Raw genomic sequence first — 25838 nt, 5'->3', positions numbered from 1 at the left:
TCATTCTTTTAGTTTGCTTTAGCAAGCATGTATAACTCGTAAAATGCCAGAGGCACATCTAGGAATAGTTTGATGGAGTTGAGCATCGGCCTGGATTCAGGGTCTGGGGAGCCTCGCCGAGACGCTAATGCACATCGTATTTATGCCAAGTCAAAATAGAGCCACAGAGTTACATTCATCAAGACAAACAGACTTTTGGCGAAATTCGGGCCTTATTCTGGCCTCTAGGATTACACAATTCACCGTTCGTCCGAAATCGGATCAATACAAGCATCCCGGTTCGTTGTCGACATGTCTTGGCGGTTTATATCTGGTGGAGGAGGAATACGAGGTGACCGCATCTTATAGCTGACGGCTCGCAAGAATTGTAAATAAGCCGCAGTAGTTTCGCTCGTGCAATCCAAAGAGTCTGATTTAACCGATGGATGACTCTTTTCTATGGCGGGCAATCGTCTCCGAGGCTTCTATGCGATCCACCCATTGAAGCTGGTTCTGGGCAGCGGGTGGAGGTTCGCTCGCATATGACCACTATGATGTTGTACGACGCATTTGCATCAGTTGCAAGTAATTGGGCCTAATTGTATCCAGCTGGGGTTAGATGGGTCTGCAATATTTCAACTCAGATGGATTCCTGCTCCGTAATCCGTGCAAGAAGAGCCTGAGCACTGATCCGAAGGAGATACTAAAAAGAATAAAGAAATTGGCCAAAGGTATCTTCATATGAATTTTATTCTGTGGCAGGGAAACATTAAATTTGCAAATATCAAAATTTGTGGGGGATTCTGCCTTGTGTTCGTTCTCTCGTAAACGTCCGGGGGGTAAACAACACGAGGTTGACTACTATCACTATAATCGTATGTAGGGCCTGCTCCACCACCTCCATCATAATTAAGAGCGACTAGTTATCACACCGTCGTTCTGGAGCTCGCTCTATTCAGGAATCCGACTAGACCATATTAATATCAGCAATACACTCCTTGCTGCTTGCAAACTGTTTGTATACAATATCTTGGCAATCATGTGACCATCTGACGGAAGGCCACGTGCCTGGGTGTTTTTTTTGGGACCACCACAAGTGACCGAACGTGTTAAATCTCCTGCTGCGGGAGAATACTCGCTCTTTGAACACCTTGCACTCCTTCTACGCTCCACCCAGAACACAACATGGCTGACTCCAACTCCCCTCGCCAAACACGGCCATCGCTAGGCCAGATGCGAAGCCCGTCGTTCATCCAGGACCACCAGCAGTATAAGCCGCCGCACCCCATTAGCCAGAACATCGGCGAGGTTCTGGGCAGTCACTTGGACGAGAGCATGTCGACTCTGGCCCTAAACTCCAACCCGATTAGCCCGGATCCCGAGAAGGTCACCGACAGCGGTATCATCCACAGCATCTTCAATCACCAGTCAAACCCCCTTCCCAGCGGCACACCGCGAGTAGTGGCGACCATCTTCTACAAGTCCTCAAACCCTATCCACCCCCATTTCCACCCGGATGTATCCCCGAATCTTGTGCCCGGCGACAAACTACCCTCCCCCGAGGTTCCTGAGGGTTCCGCCCCAACAGTGGACATGGATAAGATCCCGCGCGAGCCGCCAGCCCCGGAACCGGAGCCGTTGGATCACCTCTACGGGCCATACGTCTCGCAGATGTGCTTGACCAATTTCCTTCAGATTATCGAAACACTGCCCACGCCGTACCGGCGCATGAACACTTCGCACCGCTGTCTAGATCGCGACGCACAGCCTCGTGTGGTTGAGGTCACATTCTCCCCGCCGCCAAACCCGGATTACCTCTCGTTTGCAGATCTGCGCAAGCATGAAAGTATCTGGCGGTTTGAGCGCGAGTGGAATGTCGAGGTTGTCTTGCAGATGGAGGGTGTCTTCCGTCGGCATAAGCGGCTGGCCGTGTTTGACATGGACAGCACCCTTATTCAGAATGAGGTTATTGATGAGATTGCCCGCGAGATCGGGGTGGAGAAGGAGGTTTCTGTATGTCGTTTGCTTGGATATGCATCTGACAAAAAAGCTGACTGTGATTCTAGGAAATTACCGAGCGGGCAATGAACGGCGAGCTGGACTTCGCCGCTTCCTTGAAAGAACGCGTGGCTCTTCTCAAGGGCGTCCCCGCCAGCGTCTTCGAGAAGCTGAAGGGCATTCTCACCATCTCCCCAGGCGCCCGGGAACTCTGTCTCGCTTTGAAAGCCCTTGGATACAAGATCGCCGTGCTGAGCGGCGGCTTTCAGCCTCTGGCCGAGTGGCTCGCCGGAGAGCTGGGTATCGATTATGCAGTCGCCAACCACGTAAGACACGATAAATATACCGCAAAAGGAGCTGTTCCCGCTAACCCATCCCCGATGTAGCTCGAAATCGACGAGACCTCCCAGACCCTCACAGGTAAACTGGTAGACTCATACCCGATCATCGATGCCACCCAGAAGCGCGCCTTGCTGCAGAAGATCGCAGCCGAGAACAACATTCCCATTGCTCAGACCATCGCTGTCGGCGACGGCGCCAATGATCTCCTGATGCTTCATGCTGCCGGTCTCGGTGTCGCCTGGCGAGCGAAGACCAAGGTCCAGCTTGAAGCACCGACTCGCATCAACGGCGAGAGCATGGTCGATCTACTCTACGTGCTCGGTCTGGATAATGAGGATATTGTGGAGTTGACCTCCAAGACTCACTAGACAGACAGTGTTTCCAGAGTGGATTGATTGTTGATAAAAATCCATCTCCTTCATTGGAGCCAATTATACTCTTCACCTCGAGCTCACGATCCCACTAGGTCTGGAGATCTTTGCTGAAGAAGACTGGAGTTTGGTGAGTTTCATGTCTATGACAGCACCGAGTGGGGAACAGGGGAGTACTGGGCATCTAGTTGGAATCTGCTACGTCCGGCTAGGCACGATGGTGCCAGTGTAGTCGCCGGACAGAGGGTGGTCCTTTTATTTTGGATCGATTTCGGGTTTTATTTGAGCACGGCAGAATACGCGAGGAGTACACGGAGGAGTTTGTAGCACAGATATGGTATGAACATGGATGGGCGCCCCCGGCATAAGCAGGTGTGGGAGCACATAAGAGGTTACGATTGATATGGAGCCAATAGAGAGATACCAGTATTTGGAGTCATTACTTTTTGTTGTAAAAAAGAAGGTGTGATGGCCGTGCCGAGGATTGGCGTCTCAGGGGTTGAAGCGTAGTTTCCAAAGAAGGATAGGATGGTGGTACAAAAGCACCTTCAATGTTGAACGAAAAGAAACCAGCAACCCCTGCATGAATGAGAAATAGAACAAAAAAACCAGCCCAGGACCATGCAAATTAGCGCCAATATGAAACGGTAGACAAAGCAAACATGAGGACGATATAAAGGATTTGTGGTCTATACAAGATTTTTCCGAGTCAAAAAGCAAAAATTATCGAGTAGCCTCGTCAGTCGCAGCAACAGTCTGGTCAACCGTACGCTCCGTAGCCCCCGACCCAGCGCGCCGCTTCTTGAGAACGTTCTCGATAAATGCCTCACCGGCTTTGTAGCTGCTGCGGACCAAGGGTCCCGAGGCACAGTAGAGGAAGCCCATGTCGAGAGCGCGCTGGCGCCAGAGCTCGAAGCGGTCCGGGGTGACATACTCGTGGACAGCCATGTGGCGCTTCGTCGGGCGCATGTACTGGCCGAACGTGACGACATCCACGTTCACGGCGCGGAGCTGGCGAAGCGCGTCCCACAACTGCTCGTCCGTCTCGCCAAGGCCAAGCATGAGCGAGGTCTTGGTGATAAGATCGGGTTTCGCGGCCTTCGCGGCATCGAGGACGCGGATTGATTGCTGGAATGTAGCGCGACGGTCACGGACGTAGGGCGTGAGAGCCTCTACGGTCTCGACGTTGTGCGCGTACACGTCCAGCCCGGACCGCGCAACCAGCTGCGCCATCTCCAAATCGCCCCGGTAGTCACCCGTCAGACACTCGACAAGGATACTGGGCGCTTTCTGTTTGATTTTTATAACCGTCTCGGCGAAGTGGCGTGCGCCGCCGTCGGCCAGGTCGTCGCGGTCCACGCTCGTGAGCACCACGTACCCGAGTCCCCAGCGCGAGATAGCCTCAGCCGTATTCTCAGGCTCATGCGGGTCCAACGGCGAAGGTGTGCGCGAGGTCTTCACGCTGCAGAAGCGGCATCCGCGAGTGCAGGTGTCGCCCATCAGCATAATCGTCGCCGTGGCGGCAGACTTGTCGTTGCCGCCCCAGCAGTCGGAAATATTGGGGCACCGAGCCTCTTCGCAGACGGTGTGGAGATTCAATCCGCGAAGATCCTTCTTCAGGCGCTGGTAGTTCTTCGAATCTGGGATCGGGGTCTTCAGCCACGAGGGCAGACGGGTCATTTCCTTCTTGCGCCCGGCTGGCCCGACCAGCGCGGTTTTGAGCGCGTACGCCTCAGATGGGTCGAGCGGAGCATTATCGGTGCCCCCGGATACGAAATCTGAGAATGAGGGGCCTGCATTCAGTTTATCTTGAAAGGTCGTTCGAGGTCGCCGGGTGACTCCCGGAGTATCGGAGGTGGTGGCGGAGGACGGATCGGTCGTTGCGTAGCCTCGGCATCCTACCGAGAGAGATGGACGAGAGACGGATGCTCTCACGGATGATGATAGATGCCGCAGACTTCGTGAAGGCGCTGCCATTGTGGTGTGGGTGTGTTTGTGGTGTACGGGGGAAGGGCAGAAATGAGTCGGAATAGTTTGACTCTCCTGATAACGGCAAAGTCACGTGGAGATAAAGAGTTTCCCGATAGCCCTATCAGGGCGATTGAGGAAAGTATAACTAACAAAGTAGACCTACAAGTAGATGCAAATTAATTACTGCGAATTAACGGAATAATCTCCAAATAAGTCATTATGATTATGGTTGCTAAGTTCTAGACTAATTGTACAAACACAAGCGCAAGCGCAGAGGCAACCAAGACAATTGGCAGAGTCCAGTCCAATTAAATGAATGAATCACAATGAAAGCGGGTATGAAGAGTGCAGGAATGCAGAGGGAAAATGGCTATGAATCAGAAACCGAGGAACCGAACACCAAAAGAAACCCGTTGAGAGGAAAAGGGCAGGGTCATAAGCAGAACAGAGGAGAAGGGGAAGGGAATGTGGAGGTGCGTCGAATCAATCCAGGGCGGTGGTTTCAAGGACCTGTGCTAGAACTTCGACGGCCGATTTCAGTATGGCATCCGACCGTCCACAGATAGCAAATAGTAGATTGTCGACGATCTTTTCCAGCTCTCGGCGCAGTTCTATGCTGCGAGAGCCGAGGACACGGTCTTTGATCCGGCCAGGCGAACCCGATGGGAGTTGAATTCCTAGCGTGGAGTATGCCTTGGTGGGCACAGAGTCAATGGCATAAGTGCCGCTGCGTTGGGAGAGAGATGGTTTGCGTCTGTGGATAGAGGAGAGAGTGACCAGGTAGTTGCGAGCGATGAGAGCGGCACAGAGACAGTCTAGTAGATTCTCTGCGACTTCGGGGAAGATGGTGCGGAAGGGTCGAATGAGTGCTTTCTCTTCATTCTTGCGGATATGAATGATGACCGGTGATGTCAACCGGAGCATATGGCGTGGGAAGTCTTTCACGGAATGGTCCAGCTGGTCCAGTGTCCACTCGTGATTCCATAGGTTCTCTCTTTCTTCCTTCTCTGACAGTTCGGATGACTGCGGAGATGACGGTTTGGGTGATGATGCCTTGGGGCTTACGCTACCGGAGCGTATCTCGGGCTGGGGGAAATGTTGCGCTCTCCCTGCGCGGATTCAGGCCTGTCGTTCACCACGGTGGACGTGACACTGTCTGATGTCAAGGAGCCTGGGTCTGTGTATTCATCGTCTTTGCTGTCTTCATGGAAACTATCGGCAGAGTAGCCGGAATCACGAGTGCCATATCCACTGTCGGACATGTCCAGTGGGGTGTCGGGGCTAAAGGCAGATACTTCCACTTGGCGTTGATGTGGAGTGGCAGGTACGGAATTTGTCGGTAGTAAAGATAGTGGTGGTAATGGTGGGGGTATTGGAGATTGTCGAGCAATGTCAACCAACTTTGGTTTGCTGGCGACTGCGAACCTCTGTACAAAAGAGTTAAAATGACGTGGTTTGGTAAAAGAATGGAATTTACCCACCACTGGTTCATCCAGAACTTTGGCACCGGGAATGATGTCCAGCTTGGGCATTGGAGGATCGTTCTCGACAATCCGGAACTTGCGTCGATTGAATTCAGGTGGATGCTCATCTTGATCATCCAACATATCGTGTGGCACGCACTGCAGCCAGCGCTCACAGTAGGAGAAATTGCTGGGTACCCAGCTAGCTTCACTCGACATCGTGGCCGTTCTCGGCCGATGAACTCTGGGTGAACTGCCCAGTATAGAGACTGGCTCAGTCTTCTTCGGCTCTGGAGACGCAGCAGCTAAACCCGTCTCATCTTCAATAATATCGGGGCCAGATTCATCAATCGATTCACAATGACGAACAAAATGCGAATGTGCTTCATGAACATTCTTCACGTCTGTCCTCCGCTGATCCTGCTCGGTGTCTTCCCACCCTGGAGGACGGTAGGCCTTGTATGTGACCTTTTCGTCCAAATTGATATTTTTGGTAGATTCCTCAACCCCCGGCGTTGCATCATCATCCACGGTTTCAACTTCGGTGTTGGTATCAGACTCGGGCTTGCTGTCAAAATATGATTCCTCAGCCCCCACGCTAGCAGGGCGAGAGTCTGAAATCGGCGGACTGGGGAGCAGACCAAATGCCTCCAAACTAGCAGAGGTCAAATTCTGGTCAGAACGCCAGGTTCGCAATGTGAGACCAGCCACCGGATCCCCTGATTCCAATGATTTGTCCCCGAAAGTAGGTGCACTCTCCAATGATACTGGCGACGACGGTAGCATCAACTGGAAAGGTTCCTTCATCTTTCGTACTGATCGAAATGGCGAGATGGTTAGCGGTGCTCGAGTGGCTAGACGTCGTCGGAGTGATGGCGCCTGCTCATGGGTTTCGGACTGGGGCAACGCCGGCGAAGGAATGAAAGACAGAGAGTTCGGGTACTGCCTACTCCTCCTCCGCGGCTGAAACGTTGGAGACCATCGGCGTGGAGATGGGATCCGCTCCCCGGAGGACATCACATCGTGGCTCGCCGATGACGAACTGGAGTCTTGGTTCTTGATATGAGCCTGCAGACGGGGAGGCGGGAAGTATGTATTGAAATGTAGGTTTCCGGGACCACAGTCCATGGCGGACATGGGTAGGATTGAAAGAGGGAAATGAAACCCTAGTCCAGAATAAAAGAAGCAAAATGGGGGTTGTACAAGGTGTGGCCAGATGAGAATGCAATGAAGAGATTCGCCGATGCAGCAGAAACCAACGGACCAGCCGCCTGTGAAGGGGCTCGATACACCCTTATACAAGCCGAGTGGCGCGAATCGGCCTCCCAGTCTAAGTGGGGAGGGAGGGGGTGGCAGGTTCGCCTGACAATATCCCTTGACGGGAAGAAATCCTGCCATTGAGAAAACCCGGCATGTCAAGCAGACCATTGCCCCTTCAGGCGCAGAAGACTCGCCCCCCACTGCGGCACGAACGAGCGCCATTGCACCAGACACGGGCCCTGGAGAATAGTCAGTCTGAGGCCGGGGGGGGTTGCTGTCCTTGCATTCCAACGATGTCCGAGGTTTGGCTACGCGACCCTGCAGGAGACCGGACAACGTGGATGGATATCGTCATGAGTACTCTGAGAATGAGACAACGGAGCAGCAGGGTTGCCATGGCGAATCAGAACCTTGCCCAGGGCAACTGAGACGATCCCAGCGGGTCTCATTGGATGCAGTGTCTCGTTGCAATGGGCAATCCACCCCTTCTTGCCCCTTGCATTGGGGGGTTGGTTCATTTCTGGGCCAACCCAGGAGCCAATATAACCGGAATAGTATAAATGCTTGTGCATGGCGTGAATTCCTCTGAGACACACACCCACACACCTGCGAGAATGGTGAGGCTATTCTTGCTGGAGTTCGTTGGAGCTGAGGAACGAAGCCAGTAGTTCCGATCGGTGGCGCAGTAGCCAGGGCGACAGGTCCAACCCATCGAGATGATAGATACGAGCGGGCATTGTGCTCTGTACGAAACGCGGGATCTATTCTGGTTCGCGCGTTGACGCGACGTGGATAGCTCAGATGGCACTAAGGCAGAGTGTAGAACAGACAGATGTGCGGAGACAAACAGTGCAAACCGTTATCGATAGGTGATCTATCACGGAGAAAAAATAAAATGAGCCCGCCACAACATATCTTCCTCCATCTCGCCCCATTCCTCCAATGCTGTCCGAGTCATTCGTGGCGTCGACGCTCGCCTCGGCCAAATCCACGGTCGCGGCGCTGCGCGATGTCGGGATTTGCGTGCACGAATGGCAGCCAGCGGCCACGCTGCGATCGACGTTCAAGAAGAGCTCCACGGCAACCAACTGTCTGGCCGTGAGTCCCTCGCATGTCTTTGCGGCGCAGGCAGAGAAAGCCGTGGTGCATGTGTACAGTCGCGAGAAAGGCAATCAGGAGGCCGTGGTGCCTTTCCCCGAGCGCATTCGCAGCATTGCGGTCGTCGGAGCCAAGTATGGTGACGTCGTGGTCTTGGGCACAGAGGGTGGCCGACTGATCCTGTGGGAGGTATGTTTCACCCTGACTCGCTGTTGGCAGCATTATCTGATTGCGTGTATGGTAGACCTGCACTGGACGCCAGGTGGCCACCACGGCCTCGCATCTGCAGCCGGTGACTTCGCTCGTCGTCGATCCCACCTCCAACTTCATCCTGTCCGGCGCCGCGGACGCCAGTGTCCATGTCTGGTCGCTGGTCGGCATCCTCTCCTTTGCGACCCCAGCTTCCGGTCATAACCGCCAGCCCCCGAATGCTCCGATCCGGACCTTCTCGAACCACCGCGCCGCCATCACCTCTCTCGCCCTGGGGCATAGCAATGGCCGACATAACATGGTGGTCTCGACTGCCAAGGACAATACCGCAATCGCATGGGACTACCACACCGGAAAAGCCTTGCGCACCTTCCTTCTCCCCTCCTCCGCCACCTGCACGGTTTTGGATCCCGTCGACCGAGCATTTTACGTGGGATACGAAGACGGCAGCGTCCAGTCGGTGGACTTGTACCGGAATCAATCTACCCAACATCCCCTGCACGATCCATCTCTCCAATCCACTCCAGCACAGGCCTCCGCAGAAGACCGCTGGCTACCTCCATCCAGCGACTCGGGCAAAGTAAACGCTCTAGGCGTGTCTTACGACGGCACGACATTACTATCAGGACATGACAACGGCAAGGCTCTATCATGGAACATTGCACGACACAAGTTCGCGGCCCAAGTCGCCGACTACACGCACCCCATTACAAATCTCTTCATACTCCCACCAAGCGGCCTGTCAGATACCTCTCCGACAAAGAGAATGGCGCACGCGATCGTCAAGCCACGCCACGACCATGCGCTGTCGAGTCAAACACACACCCCCGGCGCCGTACCAGCCGAATACGTGTTCCACACGCACATCCTCGCTTCGCGGTCCACCAAATCCCAATTCTCGCAAGCACTTGCCCACCCCTTCTTCCCAGACTCCATGATCACCGACGGGCTAGCGGAGCTGGCTTCACTACGCCAGTCCGGCGGCGCAGAGATCTCCACCGTCTCCACGGCTGCTCCACTTTCGGCAGCTGAGAATGCAGACCCCCCTCGTGTCTCAGAGCTGGAAAGCGAGGTGTCTACGCTAAAGAAAAAAGTCGCCGTTAACGAGGCCGCCCGCCACGCTAGCACCGATGAAGTCGTGCAGCTGCGTTCGCACCTGGCGTCCCTGCAAGACTATATCAATGAGCTGCATGAAAAGCAGGAGGTTGCCCGGCACGAGAAGGTCGCCCGCCAAGCAAGGAGGGAAGAACGTGAGAAGCGTCGGAGGGAGGCGTGGTTCGCGGCCGAGAAGAAAGGGCGCAGCGGCGATGCGTCCATGAACAAGATGGATATTGACGAGGGTGTGTTGACCAGCGACTCAGCTGAACAGAGCGATGAATAGGCTTGATCATTGTTTTGTTGTGTTTTGGGGGGTTGTCTTGTGTTGTTGCTCTGTCTTGGATGTAGGAACCAGGCGCAAGGGGGTCGATCAACTGTACTTATACCTCATGCCAGTCTATAAAATTAAATTCAACAACAATATTCAATGATCGTCCAATGATCTTCACTACCGGCCACGATATCGACGCTGATCCCGCCAAGCTTATATTATCGACAATCATTCAAATAATGCCTCCAGTCCCCATAGAAACCACCAACACGCCCCTGCGCATCTACAACGATGAAGCATGCAATATAGCCCTCAGCTCCTCGGACAACGGATACTCCCTCACAGCAGGTAAACACATAAGCGCCGTATCCAACTGCCCCCGATCAACATACCCCGATATCTCACGCATAAGATCCGTAACATCAGTCACACTCACAATCCACTCATCCACATATTTGGCCACAGCCAAGGGCCCCAGTCCAATCTGTACAGACTTATATATCAACGGATTATGCCTCAAATCGCGCTCGGGATCCCACTGGACTCGCACAGGGCTGCTATGTAGCTTCGCTTGCCATTGTTTCTTGCTTTCCTCATAATCAGGCCCAGTTCCGCTTTGCGGAATATTATTCTGGTCGCCCCAATGGCTTAGGCAGGAATGCCGAAGTGCCCATTCGAAGCCCTCGCGAGTAATCTCGATGGCGAGTACGCGTTCCTGTCCGGGTTTTGTGCCGTAGCCGCTGCGGTAGGCCATCCAGAGGAAGGATGGTTTTATCCATGTCATCCGCGTGCGGGAGAATGGGGCAACGAGGGTTTGGGCTGCTAGGGCTGGGTTGGCGATTGAGGAGGGGTAGGCCTGGTAGACGGTTATTGTGTTGGTGGTGTAGGTGGCGCGAATGGCTCTATACTGAGGTGGGCTTGTATTGGTAGCTGTAGCGTGTGGGGTTTGTGGTGTTGAATTTGTTGATGCCATTGTTGGATGGATGTGGAGATATATAGATCAGGGTTGTGTGGGATATAGTTGTGGATAAGTAGATGATAAAGTTAAGTCCTGACAGGGGAAACACATTTTATTTAAGCCAATTCTGTAACTCAACTTCAAAAGATATATCCTTGACTCATTTCTTTGGTTCAGGATTGGGGTTTGCGTGGCTGTGGAAACATCCTCGTATCTAGATGAGGCTGAGTGTCGCAAGAGACTTATCACTACTACAATAGATGAATAGTACGCGAGCAGAGCCACATAGTAAGAAAGGATTTTAGATCACGGCCTCGATGTCATTGTCATTGTCATATTCATTGAAAACCTTAAGGAAAACCGACCGGAGTATACATTCGTATACAGGACTATCTCGATTTCTCCCTGATACAACACCATGGCTGGTAGCTGCCGTAGCATTCTGCGTTATGATGGGAAGGAATACGAAGAAACAGACACGTTCATTCACTGATGACATACCCTGACATGTCCAATTCAGTACGCCGCATCCCCGGCTCCTTGCTCGAGAACTTCGCCGCCATTCAGGGCAGCCATGATACCGACCCCAGAGCTAGTGCCAATCCGATCAGCCCCGGCCTTAAGCATGCGTATACAATCCTCGGCGGTACGCAGCCCGCCACTCGCCTTGACCTTGCAATCCCTGCCGCACAAGTCCGCCACAATGCGCATAATCGTGACATTCTGAACACTGGCCCCGTCGCCATTAAAGCCCGTGCTGGTCTTGACGAAATCCGCGCCAGCCATACAGCACACGATGGTAGCGGCTATTTGCTCGTCCTTGCTCAGCTGCCCAGTCTCGATGATCGTCTTCAAGCGGATCGGCCGCGGAGCGGCCTTGCGCACCTCCGCGATGTCCTCCCAGACGGCCGTGTACTTCCCTTCCTTGATGAGCGGGTAGTTGATCACCATGTCCAGTTCGGAGGCGCCGTTCGCCACGGCCTCTGTCGCCTCGAGCACTTTCTCCGCTGTGTCGTGCGTGCCCTCAGGGAACCCCACTACGCAGGCTACCGCCGTGTCTGGTGTGTCTTTGAGGTTCTCTGCGGCGCGGGCGACGTGCTCCAGCCGCACACAGACGGTTGCGAACTTATACTCGCGGGCTTCAGCGCAGAGGGTGTCGATTTGGGAGAGCTCGATTGGGAACTTGAGTAGCGTGTGGTCGATTGTGCGGTGCACGCTTAATGGTGTAGTTGGTCGCGAGACTGGCTTGTCCGGTAGCCACTCCTTCATTTGGTTGATCTGTGCCGCCCACTCAGCATCGCTGGCTGGTGGTTCGGCCATGGCGTATGGATGAATAAGAGGTTTCTGAGTCGGTCGATCTCGCGTGAAGTGAACGTGAGAGGCCAGGAAAGAGGGGAGAGCGTCACGTGAGGGTTGTGGCTACCACCTTGATGAACGCCTGATTTAATGAAGGCGGCGAGAGAGAGAGGAAGAAAAGAGAGAAAGAGAAGGAGTAAAGCAGTGAAGAAGAAGAGTGTAGGTAATGTGGAAAGTTGGAGTGGTTCGGGACTATGAGATGTGTGTTATCCACCTTTGAATAGATAGAGATCTATATCCAGATCTAGATCTGCAACTGCCAAAAACACCAAGCAGAGATCCATCTGCATTCAACTATCAGAAAACATGCCGAGACATACCCTGTGTAGGTCTTGTCGTTCTCTCGTCTGAATCACACTCCGAACCAATATATATCACCCATCCTCCTCACCGACAACTCCCACACTCCGGTCCCCGAACATCATCCACACGCCCAATACGTCTCCCCGGCCCTGAGCCTGGGCCTGAGCCGCCACCACCGCCTCCGCCGCCTCCTCCCGGCCCCCAGGAACTCGAGCTCGAGCTCCCACCACCCCACCGGGAACGCGGTGTCGTTGAAGTTCGCGGGCGATGAATGTTGAATTGCGAGTTTTGCGCGGCGGCGTAGGGGTCGAGCTGGTTTGGGAACAGTCAGCGTATGTTCTCCGAGACATGCTGGCACGGGGGTAGAGGAAAGGCCGTCAAAGGGAAGAGAGGGGAAGGGGAGAGTAAAGGGGTAGGAGATAGGGATGGTATGATAGACGCGACAGAGCAGAACAAATAAAAGAGCCACTTACAGAGAAGAAGCTGACAACATAGAGGCCGAGGAAGGTGTATACGCTTTCTGCGAAGCGCGAGGCGCGGACGGTGAGCGGAGGACTGTGTTGCGGTGGGCGTTAGCAGTTGATATTTGACGGAAGGAGAATAATACCACACCTCTGCAGAGCCTGCCCGTTGGAAAAATAGGGGGTTTTCGGTTTGTTGGCGGACATGATGGAGATGATAGATGGTCGAGTGGTGGATGGCAAGGAAGGAAGTTGATGAGGTGGAGGTTATCGATAAGCCGATCGATCCACTCTATATTTAGGGTTACATACTCCTAGTATGGTTCATTCATTATCGTTCTTGATTATGGGTATCTTTCTATATACACGTCTAGACAATTCAAAACTCCATCGCTCAGATGCAAATCCCTTCACTCGGTCTCCCCCACAACCGTCGTCGCTGCCTCGGCCTCACCGCGCAGATCATCGAGTCCGTGAAAGCCTTCCTCAATGATCCATTTCTGGGCTTGAGGATCATGCAAAACGTGACAGCTAGCTCCAACAACCAGCAATCCAGGCGGTCGCGAGCCTGCTGCCTCGAATGCCATACAAACATGCTCCAGGGTGGACCGAATCACCCTTTGATCTGGGCACGATGCCCGCTCGACGATGGCGCAGGGTGTCTCCTTTGGCCAGAGAGTTCGTGAGCGCAAACTACTCTCATCACCAGATGAAGTGGTGAGACTTTCCACCAGAGCAGATAGCCGGTGGAGAGCCATGAGGAAGACCACTGTCTGGGTGGGAACGTAGGTTGGCGGATCCGGGGCAGCGCCTTTCCGTCCCGTTCCCGTGCAGACCAAAATCTGGTCGGATACGCCACGGTGAGTGGCGGGGATATCTGCGAATAGAGACGCGCTCATCGCGCTGGTGATCCCCGGCAGCACCGTTGGGACATATCCTTCTCCCCGAAAGAAATCAAACTCTTCTGCTCCGCGTCCATAGAGATATGGATCTCCCTGCTTGAGTCGCAGAACCTGCTTTCCTTCCTGTAGTGCTGCAAGTCCCATCTGCAGGAACTCTTCCTGCGCCTGATCCGCGTTACCTGGGAACTTGCGCGCAATATGGACCTTTGTCCTGCGAGGGATCAAGTCCAGAACCGGTGCGGGCACAAGCTTGTCTGCGAGAATAATGTCTGCGTTTTGGATTGCATAGTATGTAGCCCTGGTAAGTAGGTCTGGGTGTCCCGGCCCGGAGCCAGCGAGCACAATCTTTCCTTTTCGGGACGGTGTTTCAATGTCGTTGATGTCTTTCACGTTATTGTCCCGACCAGACGAGTAGGCCTTGAGAATGGCCTCGATATCGGCATCGGTGATGGAAACAAGTTTGCGGAGCGGCCAGTACTCGCAGATTTGCGATAACCAGCGCATGCGTCTTGTCTTCGCTGCTGCAACATCGTCTTCCGTGACTAATGTGTTGAAAGTATGTTTCTGGCCGGTTGAATCATCTTCATCTCCCTCAAAGGATACGTCGCCAAGCCCAGCCGCGCTGTCTTCTTCCCAGAGACGTCTGCGCACGGCACCAAGCCGGTCGATAGTAACGCCCAGATTCGATGGGAGAAAAGCGGCAATCTCTCGCCGTAATCGGGAGGCAAGTTTGCATCCACGGCCGGATGTTGTAATCCCGATATGAAGGGGGCCGTCGGAATATGTCGAGAGTAAAGCGAACGAGCACAGCTCTGGAGCATCTGATACATTGACTGGGATCCGCAGACGGCGGCAATGCTTGGAGATGTGCGTGCCTGGTGGGGCTTGAGTTAACAGGGTTTCTTCTTAACTTGCCTGAGATACATACTCAATGGATTGTTGCCACCCAGCGTGACAAAAACCGCGTCAACCACCTGATCGACTTCCTCTCTCCCCAAACTAGTCAAGTCGTCATCTTGAAAATTGCGACGCACCCATTGCGCAGCGCCTCGAGAGATATGCTCCGACAAGGTGAAGTGCATATCCACCGTCTCCGGCGCAATAACGATAGGTTTCGCGCCAGCCTCAAGGCTCTTCGCACACCGGGCTGCTGCAAGAGGATTGGCGCCAACGATCAGATGCACTTGATTCTCGGTGTTCCATGCTGTCATCAAGGGCGCAGACTGCGCCGTGTCGTTTAAGGCGTCTTTCATCGTGGGAGTGTCTGTCAGGACGTTTCCGGCTGTGCCGTGTAGCACAGACAGAACACGTCGGGGATCCGAAGGGCTCAAGCCAGTTTTTGTGTCTGCCGCACCGACTGACCAAGACAGAAGGAAACTTGTCCCGGCTGTGACAGGCAATTCAACTCCGCGGAAAAAAAGACAGTAATCGGTTCCTCGTGATTGGCGATAACGGATCCGTCCTGATAAGGGGTTTGACGGACCAGATGGAACAGAGAATGTCGGATGTCCAGATAGTGGTGTTAAGGACTAAATATTGCCGGTGATGTACAGCCAGGACTCCAACTGCAGTAGTTTCTCAGAATGATGAGTGTGCGATATCGAGAAATCTCTATACTTCTTCATCGCCCAAAGCAGTTTACGGCGGAATGGCGTGATTGGAGATTATGTCAGCAGCCTGGACAAGGCATTCATGAACAGGAAGAAGACGATTGGTTATTGCGTAGGGATGTCCAGCAGGATAACAACTTGGCTTTACAGAGTTTTAGATCGATAGAAGATCCAATAACGGTCAAGGGAAAAATTAGTTCGGGATGCGGAATCTCAATGGGCATAGAATATCGGATCTAGATAAATAATCTACACCGGGCTCAAATATCCCATTAAGGACCGATACTAAGATATCACCAATTTCGCTGGCCATATCAATAACTAGAAGAGTACAATAATATTTGAGGAGCACCCAGGTCTAACTAGCACGTATGTGGAAGAACTGAGTGCTGCCTGAGGCATGAATCACATGACCCGGAGCTCCAGCTCAACCAGGGCGGCCCATCACCAGAGCTCCGTCACAGACAACACTTCCATTCCATCCCCACCACCATTGAACCGTCCCCTCCGCACTTGCTATCATGTCGGACGGCACCATTTTGAAGGCCGAGAAGGACTTCACCAAGGATGCGGATAAGCTGATCCCGGAGGCAGAGGCTCTGGCAGAGGTGAGGCCATGCGCTTCATTCGACTGGGCTCGGTATACTGACTCCATGATACGTAGACCGATGTCCAGGGTGCCATAGATAAGCTATTGGCGCTGGAAAAGCAAACACGACAGGTACGAACTCTGACACCGCGCCGACGATGCAAAGCTGACCACTCGAATGATTGCAGGCCTCCGATCTGGCCACGACCTCGCGACTCTTGATTGCCATCGTCACCATCAGCAAGAAATCCGGCGATTGGAATCTCCTCAACGATCAAGTGCTGCTCCTCTCCAAGAAACATGCTCAACTCAAGCAGGCAACAACGAAGATGGTGCAGGCGGTGATGGGATTCCTGGATGAGACGCCGAACATAGACGTGAAGTTGACTGTGATCGAGACCCTGCGGACTGTGACGGAGGGGAAGGTTGGTTTTGGTCGTGTCAGTCTAACATGGATGATGCTAACTCTGTCCAGATCTTTGTCGAGGTAGAGCGAGCCCGCGTCACACGCATCCTTTCGAATATCAAAAAGACTCAAGGCGACCTCAACTCAGCGGCAGACATCCTGTGTGAGTTGCAGGTGGAGACTTTCGGGTCGATGTCGAGGCGGGAGAAGACAGAGTTCATCCTGGAGCAAGTCGCTTTGTGCATCGAGCGTGGGGATTGGACGCAGGCCCAGATTCTCAGCCGCAAGATCAACAAGCGGTATTTCTCCCGTAAACAGAAGAAGACCCCCGAGCAGATTGAGAAGCTCAAGAAGGAGGCGGAGGAGCGAGAGAAGACTCGCGGACCGGACGAACCGCCCATGGAGGTGGATGACGACGTCACGGATCTCAAGCTCCGCTACTACGACCAACAGATTACTCTGGCCAACCATGACTACAAGTACCTCGAGGTCTGCAAGAACTACCGAGAAGTTCTGGACACGGAGGCGGTCGAGAACAACCCCGAGCAGCTGCGTGCGGTAAGTTTTGATTTCCAGACCATTGGAAAGCCCTGGCTAATTCGGTAAATAAGGCTTTGGCCCGCATCGTGTATTATATCGTGCTGTCTCCGTACGACAACGAACAGTCAGACCTCCTGCACCGGATCCAGCAAGACTCGCGCCTTTCCCAGGTACCCATGGAAGCGCGACTGGTGAAGCTGTTCACCGTCCCCGAACTGATGCGCTGGCCCATGGTTGCAGAGCAGTTCGGTCCGCACCTGTGCGGCACGGACGTTTTCGATGCTGAAGCGAAGCAGTCCACCGAGAATGACGCGCATCGGAGATGGCAGGATCTGCGGAAGCGCGTGATTGAACATAACGTCCGCGTAGTGGCCAAATACTACACCCGCATCCAGATGGGCCGGTTGACCCAACTGCTGGACCTGACCGAAGAGGAGACGGAGAAGTACATCAGCGACCTGGTGACCTCGAAGACCATCTACGCGAAGATCGACCGGCCTGCGCGGCTAGTCAACTTTGCCAAACCGCGCGATGCGGACGATGTTCTGAACGAGTGGAGCAGTGACATGAAGAGCCTGCTGGGTCTTCTGGAGCGGATTGATCATTTGATCACCAAGGAGGAGATGATGGCTCGCATCCTGCCGACTCGTGAGAAGACCAAGGCCCGTTGATTTGGCGGAGATTGTGGAGGATGCCACTACGTGTAATATAATTCACTGGTAGATCCCATGAGATGAATTGATTGTCTGATTAATGTATTTCTCATCATAGTGATTATTATTTGCACAATATTCATAGAGACTCGGGGAAACTGGGAAAAGAAGTCACACTTTGTATTCCACCACGACTTAAAAGCTGAGAGCCCGTATCCTACGAAGACGATATGGAGCTAGCGGATTGTAGTATCATCATAATTGGGCATAGATCTAGTATATACTGGCCAGTCTCTATCTAGTCTAAAACGGCACGTCCATATCATTCACATCCTCCTCCTCATTCTTCTTGCCCGCACTACCCTTACTCCGCTCCAGCTCCTCCCGAATAAACCGCACCGCCGCATCCAGATACGGCCGCTGACTGGGCAAGAAATGGCCACCAGGATGCCACACAACGCGCCCATCCTTCTCCGGATCCCCGGAACAGGCATCAACCAACGCGCGACTGCGACTCTCCTCGACAACAGCATCCAACGAACCCAGCACATGCAGAACCGGGGTTTGGATATGCGGACGCTCATAGAACCCACGATACCGATCGCCCGGGGCTCGGAAACCACTATAGCAAATCGCGAACTTGACCGGCGGGTGTTGCAGTGTGTTGGGGTCAAAGGCTTCGGGAAAAGCCATCCCCAGCTTCCGGTCCGTCGCAAAATGCGCAAAGGCCTCCTGCCGCCCTGGCTCCAGTAACGCGGCCACCATGCCCGCCATCGCCGCGCCCTGCGAGAACCCAATCACGCCGTCGAAGGGGCCTTCTTCTGATAGGACTTTCGCCACGGCTGCGAGACCCTCCTCCATCCCCTGGTACAGTGGGGGATCGGCCGTGTTCGACCGGCGCCACCAGCCGTACGCCTCGATCTTGCCTTCTTCCTCTTTGTTGCTAGATGGCTCGTGGCCGGGAATATCGGTTGGGTCGAGATGCAGGGGTCCAGTTGGGTAGACGGCATTGACGTCGTGCGTGGGGAAGGCTTTCTGGATGTGCTTGATCAGGGCGCGGGATTTGGCGTGAAAGAGCGGGCCGGACTGCGTGTAGCCATGTAGCATCAGTAGCTTCAGTGGCTGCCGTGTTGAGGAGGGTTGAGGATTGGGAGCCATTGTTTGCAAATGGCTGGCGACGGAGAATAATCGGGCGGCGCACATCGAGATGCGCCAGGGAGGTGTTAGAAGGAGAAGGAGGAGGAGGAAGGGGAAGAATGAGTGCCTGGCGATAAGCGATAACGACTGGCGGATCATACATATTACATAGTTGCGCGGCGCCACTACTTATTCCTGTCTCTGACAACAAACAGCCGGACTTGGAAACATCCACGCAGCCATGAGCACCGAGCAACTGAATGTCAACATCGAGAAGATCGACGGCCAGATGAAGGAGCTGATCGAGTATGTTCTTCGTTCGCATGTCGCAACCACTAGTTACGTCCGAGTGTTGCTTGGCGAGCAATACCGCCCTTCTTTATCTTGGACTTGAGACTCTTTGACTCGCTTCGCAAATGCCATTCGGGGAAAAAAGACCTGCATAGCTAACATGATCCTCCAACAACGACAGTGCCTTCGAAGCCCACCCCCAAATCCAACCCCCGGACACCCACCCAACGCTCTTCTTCCTGCTAGACTTCATTCGCAACACCCACCGCATGCTGCAGGAGATTGACGCCGACAAATTCGCCTCGGGCGACAAGGCTGCGCGTGAGGCCGCGCAGGAGGTCGTTGGCCGCAATCAGTTTGCTAACGTGTTGATCAACGATTCCACCGGCAAGCTGGCCCTCATGACGGGGAGTGACCCGAGCAATCCCGTTGACATTGGGTCGGATATTAAGAGCAAGGCGAGGGCTTTGACGGAGACCTGAGAGTCGGTTTCTTTCGGATCTGATAGCGATACGGTGTAATGCGGTGCGGTACGTCCTCGGAATAAACATGCGCGCTGTGCATGAGCAAGCACTTAGTCTTGTCTCTCTGCTATGTTTGAGGCAAGAGACGTCTTTATTCTTTTTGATTTTCTTTCTAATACCTTCTTTTTGGATCCATATTGATTCTTCTGAAATACGAAGAGGGAACTAGGACTGGCTTTGAATGTGCTATCCATTTGATGGAACCAACAGTCTTTCGTTTTGTACGATAACATGAAACTAAGTATCAATCAAGCGCATAATCTGTCTCTCTTTCCTCCAATTCTGTCTTCTCTATGTACTTCATGCACCATTTATTCAAAACAATCTTCAATAAACACCACAAATCCACTAAGACCCTAAAAAGAGCCCACTCTCACAGCAGTCAAGAATACTAGAGTGACCGGCCTACCAGGAGGGGGAACCCTTCCAACCCTGACCATGCCAACCCGTCCAAACCTTTACATCATTCCACCCCTCAACCCTACGACAGCAGATCTATAGAGAACACGATCGAAAGAAAAATGATGTCACATACCTCGGACGGTACCTGCAAATCGACTGGGTCTTCAGGTGGGGAATGATGACCGTGCGTGTGGTGGGGCGGGGTGCGAGAGGAGGATCACCTTCGCATGGCTGCATTGGGGTGAATGGTTGTGCTTAGGATACTTGTATTATTTTGTTTCTTTGTGGCAGGTGGGCAAGATAGGTCCTAGGTACGACCTGGGTATACTGACGTCGAACTATCCACATAAGAACTACTAGGTACCAGCGCTACGCAAGAGAAGAAGATTACACCCCTGGGTGCGAATAGTGACACCACCCATTGCACGATACCATCATGTAGTTGGCAAAACATAGTTCAATATCAGAATGTATAGACATCAAAAGCACAACGCAAGAACCAGACAAACAAGATAACTTTTGAGCCAGGTATCCGGAACTCCGTGGGACAGACGGTGCACAGCATCCTTTTTAGGGGATGTTTTTGTTGTGTCAGTCATTCCATTCCATCTTCTACCCGTCCACTTTTTAAACAGAAGCATAATCAGAGAGGGCAAAATTGGAAAGCATAAGCAAGAGCATGAAAGAGTGTCAGCGAGGAGACAACATCAGTCATCTTGTAACCAGACGACTGGAGCCATCAATACATCACTACAACTCCCATCATCCCTGCCAATACCACCAAGCTTGAAATGCATGGAAAAGATTAAGAGAGATAATCCCGTGGTTGGAATTGGTAGGTAGAGAGATATATGGTATGTAACATTTTGAGGGCTTCCGCGATCGAAAACCCCCGCTGCTGAACCGCAGGACTGTTTCCTCGAAATCGAAAAAAAGTAGTAGTAGTAGGCTGACTCCCTTCCTCCCGCCTTCAATTCAAAAAAAAGGAAACACCCGGTTGGTTTTTGCTGGCTGGTATTTTCATCATCACCATCCATCCTTCAAACAAGCGAACTTCTCCATCTCATCCATGCCTTTAAAAAAACGAGAAAAAAACAAGTTTTTCTTAAACGTCAATCATAGTAAAAACGCAACGAGCGAGGCGAGGCGTCTACTTCCGGCGGAACGAGCAGCCCTCGGTCAGACGGGCCTTGCCACCGGTGGGCTGGCAAAGCACGGTCGAGCAGCCGGCGCAGATAACGACGGTCTGGGCGTGGGAGAAGACGGTGGTGATGGTGAAGCAGCCGGGGCACTTGACGTCCATGAAGAAGGAGCGGGGAGCGGGCACGAGAGCCTGGAGGGAGAAGATGTTAGTGTCGGTTCTTTTCTTTTGTTGCAATGTGTTCCAAAGAGGTGACAGGCGTTGCCAGAGGTGGTAGGAGGTTGGTGGTTGGTGGTATGGGGAAGGCTCATACCTTCAGCTTGTGCTTACGGGCCTCGGCCTGAGGAGTAGGGTTGAGGAGATCGACCGCGAGAACCTGTCGAGCAAAGAAAACGAGTTAGAATCTTGTAACTGAACCTCAAAAAATCTGCGTGATGGGCGATGGGTATCCCGAAACAGTGTCTCCTCCATCCCGCCCGAGGATGAAAATTTCGAGAACCGTCGAAAATCGTCGAAAACCCGGTGTGTTCCATCACAAAAAATCACACAGACTGCAGGGACTTACCATCTTGGCGAGTGAGATCAGCGAAAGAGTTGATGAATGGCGCTGATGGCGATGGCCTTGGTGTTGAGAGAGGGATGGTCGGGGAAGAGAATTGAAGGGATGGAGTGGTTGATTTGGCTCTTGGCCCGTTTGGGGTTTGTGCCCTCGCTTGCGTGACCGCTTTGGTGCGCTTAGTCAGTGTTACCACGTGACCAGATTGATCTAAGGGGCAATTAGCGGTGGAGATACCCATGTAATAAAGTCTTGTATTGTTCAATTATCTGGTTCGTGTTGAAATAAAAGTGCTACTATGTACTTGAAATCTCCAGGAGCCAACACATCTCTCGCTCTCACACAGTCGTGGATGATCGAGGTTGAACTTCCTCACCCACTTATAACTACCACCTTCTCACTTCATCTTCTTGGACGCAATCTCCGCATCGCCATTCCGTGACTGCGTCTCCTCGACGTATGGATACTTGATAGTCAGGCACCAGATGTCGAGGTAGTCGCAGATCGTGGTGATGACATCAAACTAGAGAAACTAGATCAGTATCGTTCTGCCAGAAAAGGACAGACGGAACAGTACAGAACATACCACGAAGCTCCCATAAACACCAACCGCCAAACCCAAACACCCAGCTACAAAGTAAACCTGCCCGATGCCATCCCCGAGCACGGGAGTAGACCATAGCCCCAACCGGGGTCCCGCGCTGTCCACCACCCCGAGAGCCAGCGGGTACAGCAGCACGTTATGATACGGGAAGCCCGACTGCACGAGATGGCCCACAATCATCCTCCCGACGGAGTAGGCATTCACCAGGCCCACATACAGCCCAAAGGGCACGAGCTGCGTCTCTAGGATAGTAGGCTGCAGGTACAAGTACACAGGGACAAGCGTCCAGATGACGACCATCGGGAGCAGACCATACAGCGGCTCAACTGGATCGAGACCGCGCTGGCGACGCACCTGCACGACATTCCAGATGCTCGACCCCGTGGCGAAGAAGAGCACGAATGCGCCGTACACGACGTACCACTGTGTGAAGGGTAGGTCGTAGACCTGGTCGGTCATGAATGTCGGCTTGGAGAAACCCATCGTCTTCAGCGCGGGCTGGTGCCAGAAGCTGCCGGCGCCCATGTATGCCGTGATAGAGTAGACGGCGCAGAGGGTTAGCACGCCCTCGACGGGGCCGGAGATGATCCCCAGTGTTAGGACTTGGGTGTAGTATTCATCCCAGGTTTGGACGTAGAAGGTCATCGTTGCTAGGGCTGTTAGTTCGGACATCAAGCAGAGATATTGTGGGGACATGGACATACATCCAAACAGGGACAACAGAGTTGCCCAAGACTGGCCAAAGTTCATGGCAGCCGCAAAGATGAGCACTCCCAGACCGGTGTTGCATGCATCGACACCTAACCAAACCAGTCAATTCAAGCCCAGGGAATGAATGGCATAGGAGCAAACGTACTGTGATCAAAGAGCTCGCCCAGCGGACCACTCTGCCTCGTCCTCCGCCTGCACAATACAGCTTCAGCACCCTTCTCAGCAACACAACGGGGGAATACCTACGCCTGCATGCCATCTACGGCATCAAAAGTCTGATACAGAAACAAGCCGATGGCACAGCTGGCATAGACCCAGGGTGGACAATCCTGGTCTAGAGTCGGGTTGTACCACAGCACTGTGAGGAAATTAAGGACCACGAATAAGAAGCCGGTCAGGGTGATCTAGGATTGCGTATTAACATCATGGGTGTATTCCTTTTGGAAAAGTAGGTCCAGAGGAGTAAAAGGGAAAAGGACTTACGGCATTAGGTCTTTTTCAGCGCCGAGTAGACGCAGAGAAAGTCAGCTATCTTCATTCATTCACAACCCCCCCAACAAAACGGGTGGCAGACTCGGACCAGGCATTGGATAGGTAATACTCACGCCATCCCCATGGGGAAACAGCCAATGACGCATTTATTGTAGAACGGCTTCAGGATGTACCGACTGATGAGCGAGTGGTCGACGCCTGCATAGCGATAGTTGCGCAGATTGGGGAGGTGATGTTGGCGGATATACACCATTTTCCTTTTCCCGGGAGAGGAGAGGAGAACGAGAGCAAAGAAGAACCAACACCAGCAATCTGTAAAAAGGATTGGATTGGATGCGTCCTAAGGCATATAATCTCCCCGGCGAGCTTTTCGCAAGTACCGAACTGAAGCAAGGAACGCGGGCGCAGGCGCGGGCGCAGGCGCGGGCGCGAAGCGAAAGGTGGGATGGGTATACTGCTGGAGAAGACCAGGAACAAGGAAGGGAAGGGAAAAAAAAGTTGGAGATGGGAGGTGGAGACGGAGAAAAGAGAAAAGGGAAGTGGCCCCGCAGGTGTTGGGGAGGGTTGAGTGAAATCGGTGGATACGGAGGAAGAAGAAGAAATAATAGGATCAACAGGAACCGAGAGGACACTTGTTGATCGTCGGTGGTTGTGGTGGTGGTGGTGCCTGTTGAGCTTGTACCCCTTGGGAGTATTTTCTGCCGGCGGAAAACTTCCAGCAGGAGGGAACACCGTCGCTTTTAAGACCCTGGGCGGCACCACGTGCGGCGCTCAGATGGGTTGAATTTATCCTGATCGTCGCTGAAAGTGGGGTTACCCGAGGCCGGCAGTGAGTAGGCAGTGATGATATGTGGTGGTGATTCAGAGTATGCTTCACATGTAGGTACACGATACAGGGCTATGGATGATGTGAGTCTAAGCTACCGGGCTCCACGGCATCGGGACCAGGATCCGGCTCTTCATCTCTTGGATCAGAGGCACCGTCTTGTGCACCGTCTCCGCCCATCCCTCGACTCCCCACGACTGCTCACGCCGGAGCCGGCGCTCCTCCAGATTCGCAAACTGCCACAGGTGGTGCACCGTGTTCAGGTCGCCGATCTGCACAAACCACGCGCCCACACCTTCCATCACCTCCCGCCGCGCCGTCAGTCCGCGGCGCCAATGCGACTCCCACTCCAGCAGGTTGCCCGGGTGCAGCGTGTACGATCGCAACTCGAACAGTCCACCCAGACGGCGGGGCGGCGTGGTGGGCCAGAACGAGAACTCCTGCATCAGGGATGTCTTCTTGCTCTTGATCAGGGACTTGAGCTTTCGGTCGAATTCGGGGAACTCGGGTTGCTGCGAGATGTTGTGCAGGGACGCGTGGTAGCCTTCGTAGCGCTGGTACTCCCAGATGTGGACTGTAGGAGAGAGATGGGGGATTAGTTTCCCGAGTTTGTGGAAGTGTTGGAACGGGGTTTACCAAAGGTGTCGTTGTCGCCGACTTGCGTGCGCCAGCTGCCCACCAGGTGGACGCGATTCTCCTCCAGGGCGGCCATGCGGGGGTACCACTCGCCGACCAGCTTCACGTATTCATCGACCTTGTCGGGCTTGACCTCGTGGAAAACGATCGAGTGGACATATTTGCCGCGAGCCAGCACCTGAGAGAAGGAACGTTCGATGTCCTGGTCGAAGTGCTGACCTTCCTTCGTACCGTAGATGAGCGAGGACAAGGCACCACGCTTGGATGCCTGATCCGCATGCTGTTCGTCCCCTATAGAGCGGTGGAGGGAGAGTGAGCCGATTGCTTTATGATCCAGAGTCCCGGCGGCATCGAAAGCAGGGCGGACACGGTCAACGCCACTCGCATTGCTCACTCGCGGAGCAGTGGGAGTGTACTCACGGGGCTGGTCCTGGGTAGGGGAAGAAGAAGAAGTAACCGAAGAGACAGACTGACTCTCTTGCTGTTCCTTTCTCTTGCGAGCCTCTTCGAGGTTCTCGCGAAACTCCTTCTGCCGCTGGGCAAACGCCTCGGCCGAGTCGGCGGTGAGGTCTCTGATGGAAGGGGCGCGGTAGGCTACCGCGGACGAGGTGAAGGGCCGCACCAGCGAGGTCGCTGAGCGGACGACACGCGGAGCCAGCATTGTGGTGGGGAAGAGAGG

The 25838-nt window shown here is 53.6% G+C and overlaps 13 protein-coding genes across 13 annotated transcripts; 4 read left to right on the top strand and 9 right to left on the bottom strand.

Moving 5' to 3' along the window:
* Positions 1-1164: 1164 nt before the first annotated feature.
* N7510_000864 (phosphoserine phosphatase SerB) lies at positions 1165-2687 on the top strand (the record flags this gene model as incomplete). Its single annotated transcript, XM_056972793.1, has 3 exons — positions 1165-1992; positions 2046-2303; positions 2364-2687. 3 exons carry the CDS (start codon positions 1165-1167, stop codon positions 2685-2687), a joined length of 1410 nt encoding a protein of 469 aa, XP_056837910.1.
* A 726-nt stretch (positions 2688-3413) lies between these two features.
* N7510_000863 (lipoate synthase) lies at positions 3414-4667 on the bottom strand (the record flags this gene model as incomplete). The annotated part of the gene is made up of 1 exon (XM_056972792.1): positions 3414-4667. One exon carries the CDS (start codon positions 4665-4667, stop codon positions 3414-3416), a length of 1254 nt encoding a protein of 417 aa, XP_056837909.1.
* Positions 4668-5144: 477 nt separating this feature from the next.
* Positions 5145-7261, bottom strand: N7510_000862 (uncharacterized protein; the record flags this gene model as incomplete). The annotated part of the gene is made up of 3 exons (XM_056972791.1): positions 5145-5684; positions 5732-6088; positions 6143-7261. 3 exons carry the CDS (start codon positions 7259-7261, stop codon positions 5145-5147), a joined length of 2016 nt encoding a protein of 671 aa, XP_056837908.1.
* Positions 7262-8326: 1065 nt separating this feature from the next.
* On the top strand, positions 8327-10073 carry N7510_000861 (putative ribosomal assembly complex component Ipi3; the record flags this gene model as incomplete). Its single annotated transcript, XM_056972790.1, has 2 exons — positions 8327-8671; positions 8727-10073. The coding sequence occupies 2 exons, from the start codon at positions 8327-8329 to the stop codon at positions 10071-10073; spliced, it is 1692 nt and encodes a 563-aa protein (XP_056837907.1).
* A 271-nt stretch (positions 10074-10344) lies between these two features.
* N7510_000860 (DUF4291 domain-containing protein) lies at positions 10345-11034 on the bottom strand (the record flags this gene model as incomplete). The annotated part of the gene is made up of 1 exon (XM_056972789.1): positions 10345-11034. One exon carries the CDS (start codon positions 11032-11034, stop codon positions 10345-10347), a length of 690 nt encoding a protein of 229 aa, XP_056837906.1.
* Positions 11035-11535: 501 nt separating this feature from the next.
* Positions 11536-13346, bottom strand: N7510_000859 (2-deoxyribose-5-phosphate aldolase; the record flags this gene model as incomplete). The annotated part of the gene is made up of 4 exons (XM_056972788.1): positions 11536-12319; positions 12767-12990; positions 13152-13233; positions 13291-13346. The coding sequence occupies 4 exons, from the start codon at positions 13344-13346 to the stop codon at positions 11536-11538; spliced, it is 1146 nt and encodes a 381-aa protein (XP_056837905.1).
* A 203-nt stretch (positions 13347-13549) lies between these two features.
* Positions 13550-15294, bottom strand: N7510_000858 (putative siroheme synthase; the record flags this gene model as incomplete). Its single annotated transcript, XM_056972787.1, has 2 exons — positions 13550-14916; positions 14970-15294. The coding sequence occupies 2 exons, from the start codon at positions 15292-15294 to the stop codon at positions 13550-13552; spliced, it is 1692 nt and encodes a 563-aa protein (XP_056837904.1).
* Positions 15295-16172: 878 nt separating this feature from the next.
* On the top strand, positions 16173-17857 carry N7510_000857 (proteasome regulatory particle lid subunit RPN5; the record flags this gene model as incomplete). The annotated part of the gene is made up of 5 exons (XM_056972786.1): positions 16173-16259; positions 16316-16372; positions 16429-16665; positions 16716-17204; positions 17258-17857. The coding sequence occupies 5 exons, from the start codon at positions 16173-16175 to the stop codon at positions 17855-17857; spliced, it is 1470 nt and encodes a 489-aa protein (XP_056837903.1).
* Positions 17858-18142: 285 nt separating this feature from the next.
* N7510_000856 (alpha/beta hydrolase) lies at positions 18143-18997 on the bottom strand (the record flags this gene model as incomplete). The annotated part of the gene is made up of 1 exon (XM_056972785.1): positions 18143-18997. The coding sequence occupies one exon, from the start codon at positions 18995-18997 to the stop codon at positions 18143-18145; it is 855 nt and encodes a 284-aa protein (XP_056837902.1).
* Positions 18998-19217: 220 nt separating this feature from the next.
* N7510_000855 (uncharacterized protein) lies at positions 19218-19749 on the top strand (the record flags this gene model as incomplete). The annotated part of the gene is made up of 2 exons (XM_056972784.1): positions 19218-19282; positions 19449-19749. 2 exons carry the CDS (start codon positions 19218-19220, stop codon positions 19747-19749), a joined length of 366 nt encoding a protein of 121 aa, XP_056837901.1.
* Positions 19750-21343: 1594 nt separating this feature from the next.
* N7510_000854 (40S ribosomal protein eS27) lies at positions 21344-21902 on the bottom strand (the record flags this gene model as incomplete). Its single annotated transcript, XM_056972783.1, has 3 exons — positions 21344-21526; positions 21648-21710; positions 21900-21902. 3 exons carry the CDS (start codon positions 21900-21902, stop codon positions 21344-21346), a joined length of 249 nt encoding a protein of 82 aa, XP_056837900.1.
* A 385-nt stretch (positions 21903-22287) lies between these two features.
* N7510_000853 (aminoalcoholphosphotransferase) lies at positions 22288-23843 on the bottom strand (the record flags this gene model as incomplete). Its single annotated transcript, XM_056972782.1, has 6 exons — positions 22288-22413; positions 22477-23144; positions 23199-23294; positions 23351-23397; positions 23452-23609; positions 23811-23843. The coding sequence occupies 6 exons, from the start codon at positions 23841-23843 to the stop codon at positions 22288-22290; spliced, it is 1128 nt and encodes a 375-aa protein (XP_056837899.1).
* A 769-nt stretch (positions 23844-24612) lies between these two features.
* N7510_000852 (NIPSNAP family protein) lies at positions 24613-25820 on the bottom strand (the record flags this gene model as incomplete). The annotated part of the gene is made up of 2 exons (XM_056972781.1): positions 24613-25097; positions 25160-25820. The coding sequence occupies 2 exons, from the start codon at positions 25818-25820 to the stop codon at positions 24613-24615; spliced, it is 1146 nt and encodes a 381-aa protein (XP_056837898.1).
* Positions 25821-25838: the final 18 nt, after the last annotated feature.

The sequence above is a fragment of the Penicillium lagena genome, assembly GCF_028827675.1.
Source record: "Penicillium lagena strain IBT 129212 chromosome Unknown utg000001l_segment0_segment0, whole genome shotgun sequence".
NCBI lineage: Eukaryota > Fungi > Ascomycota > Eurotiomycetes > Eurotiales > Aspergillaceae > Penicillium > Penicillium lagena.
The sequence above is the reverse complement of the archived record's forward strand: the minus strand, read 5'-3'. Positions and strand labels throughout refer to the sequence as shown.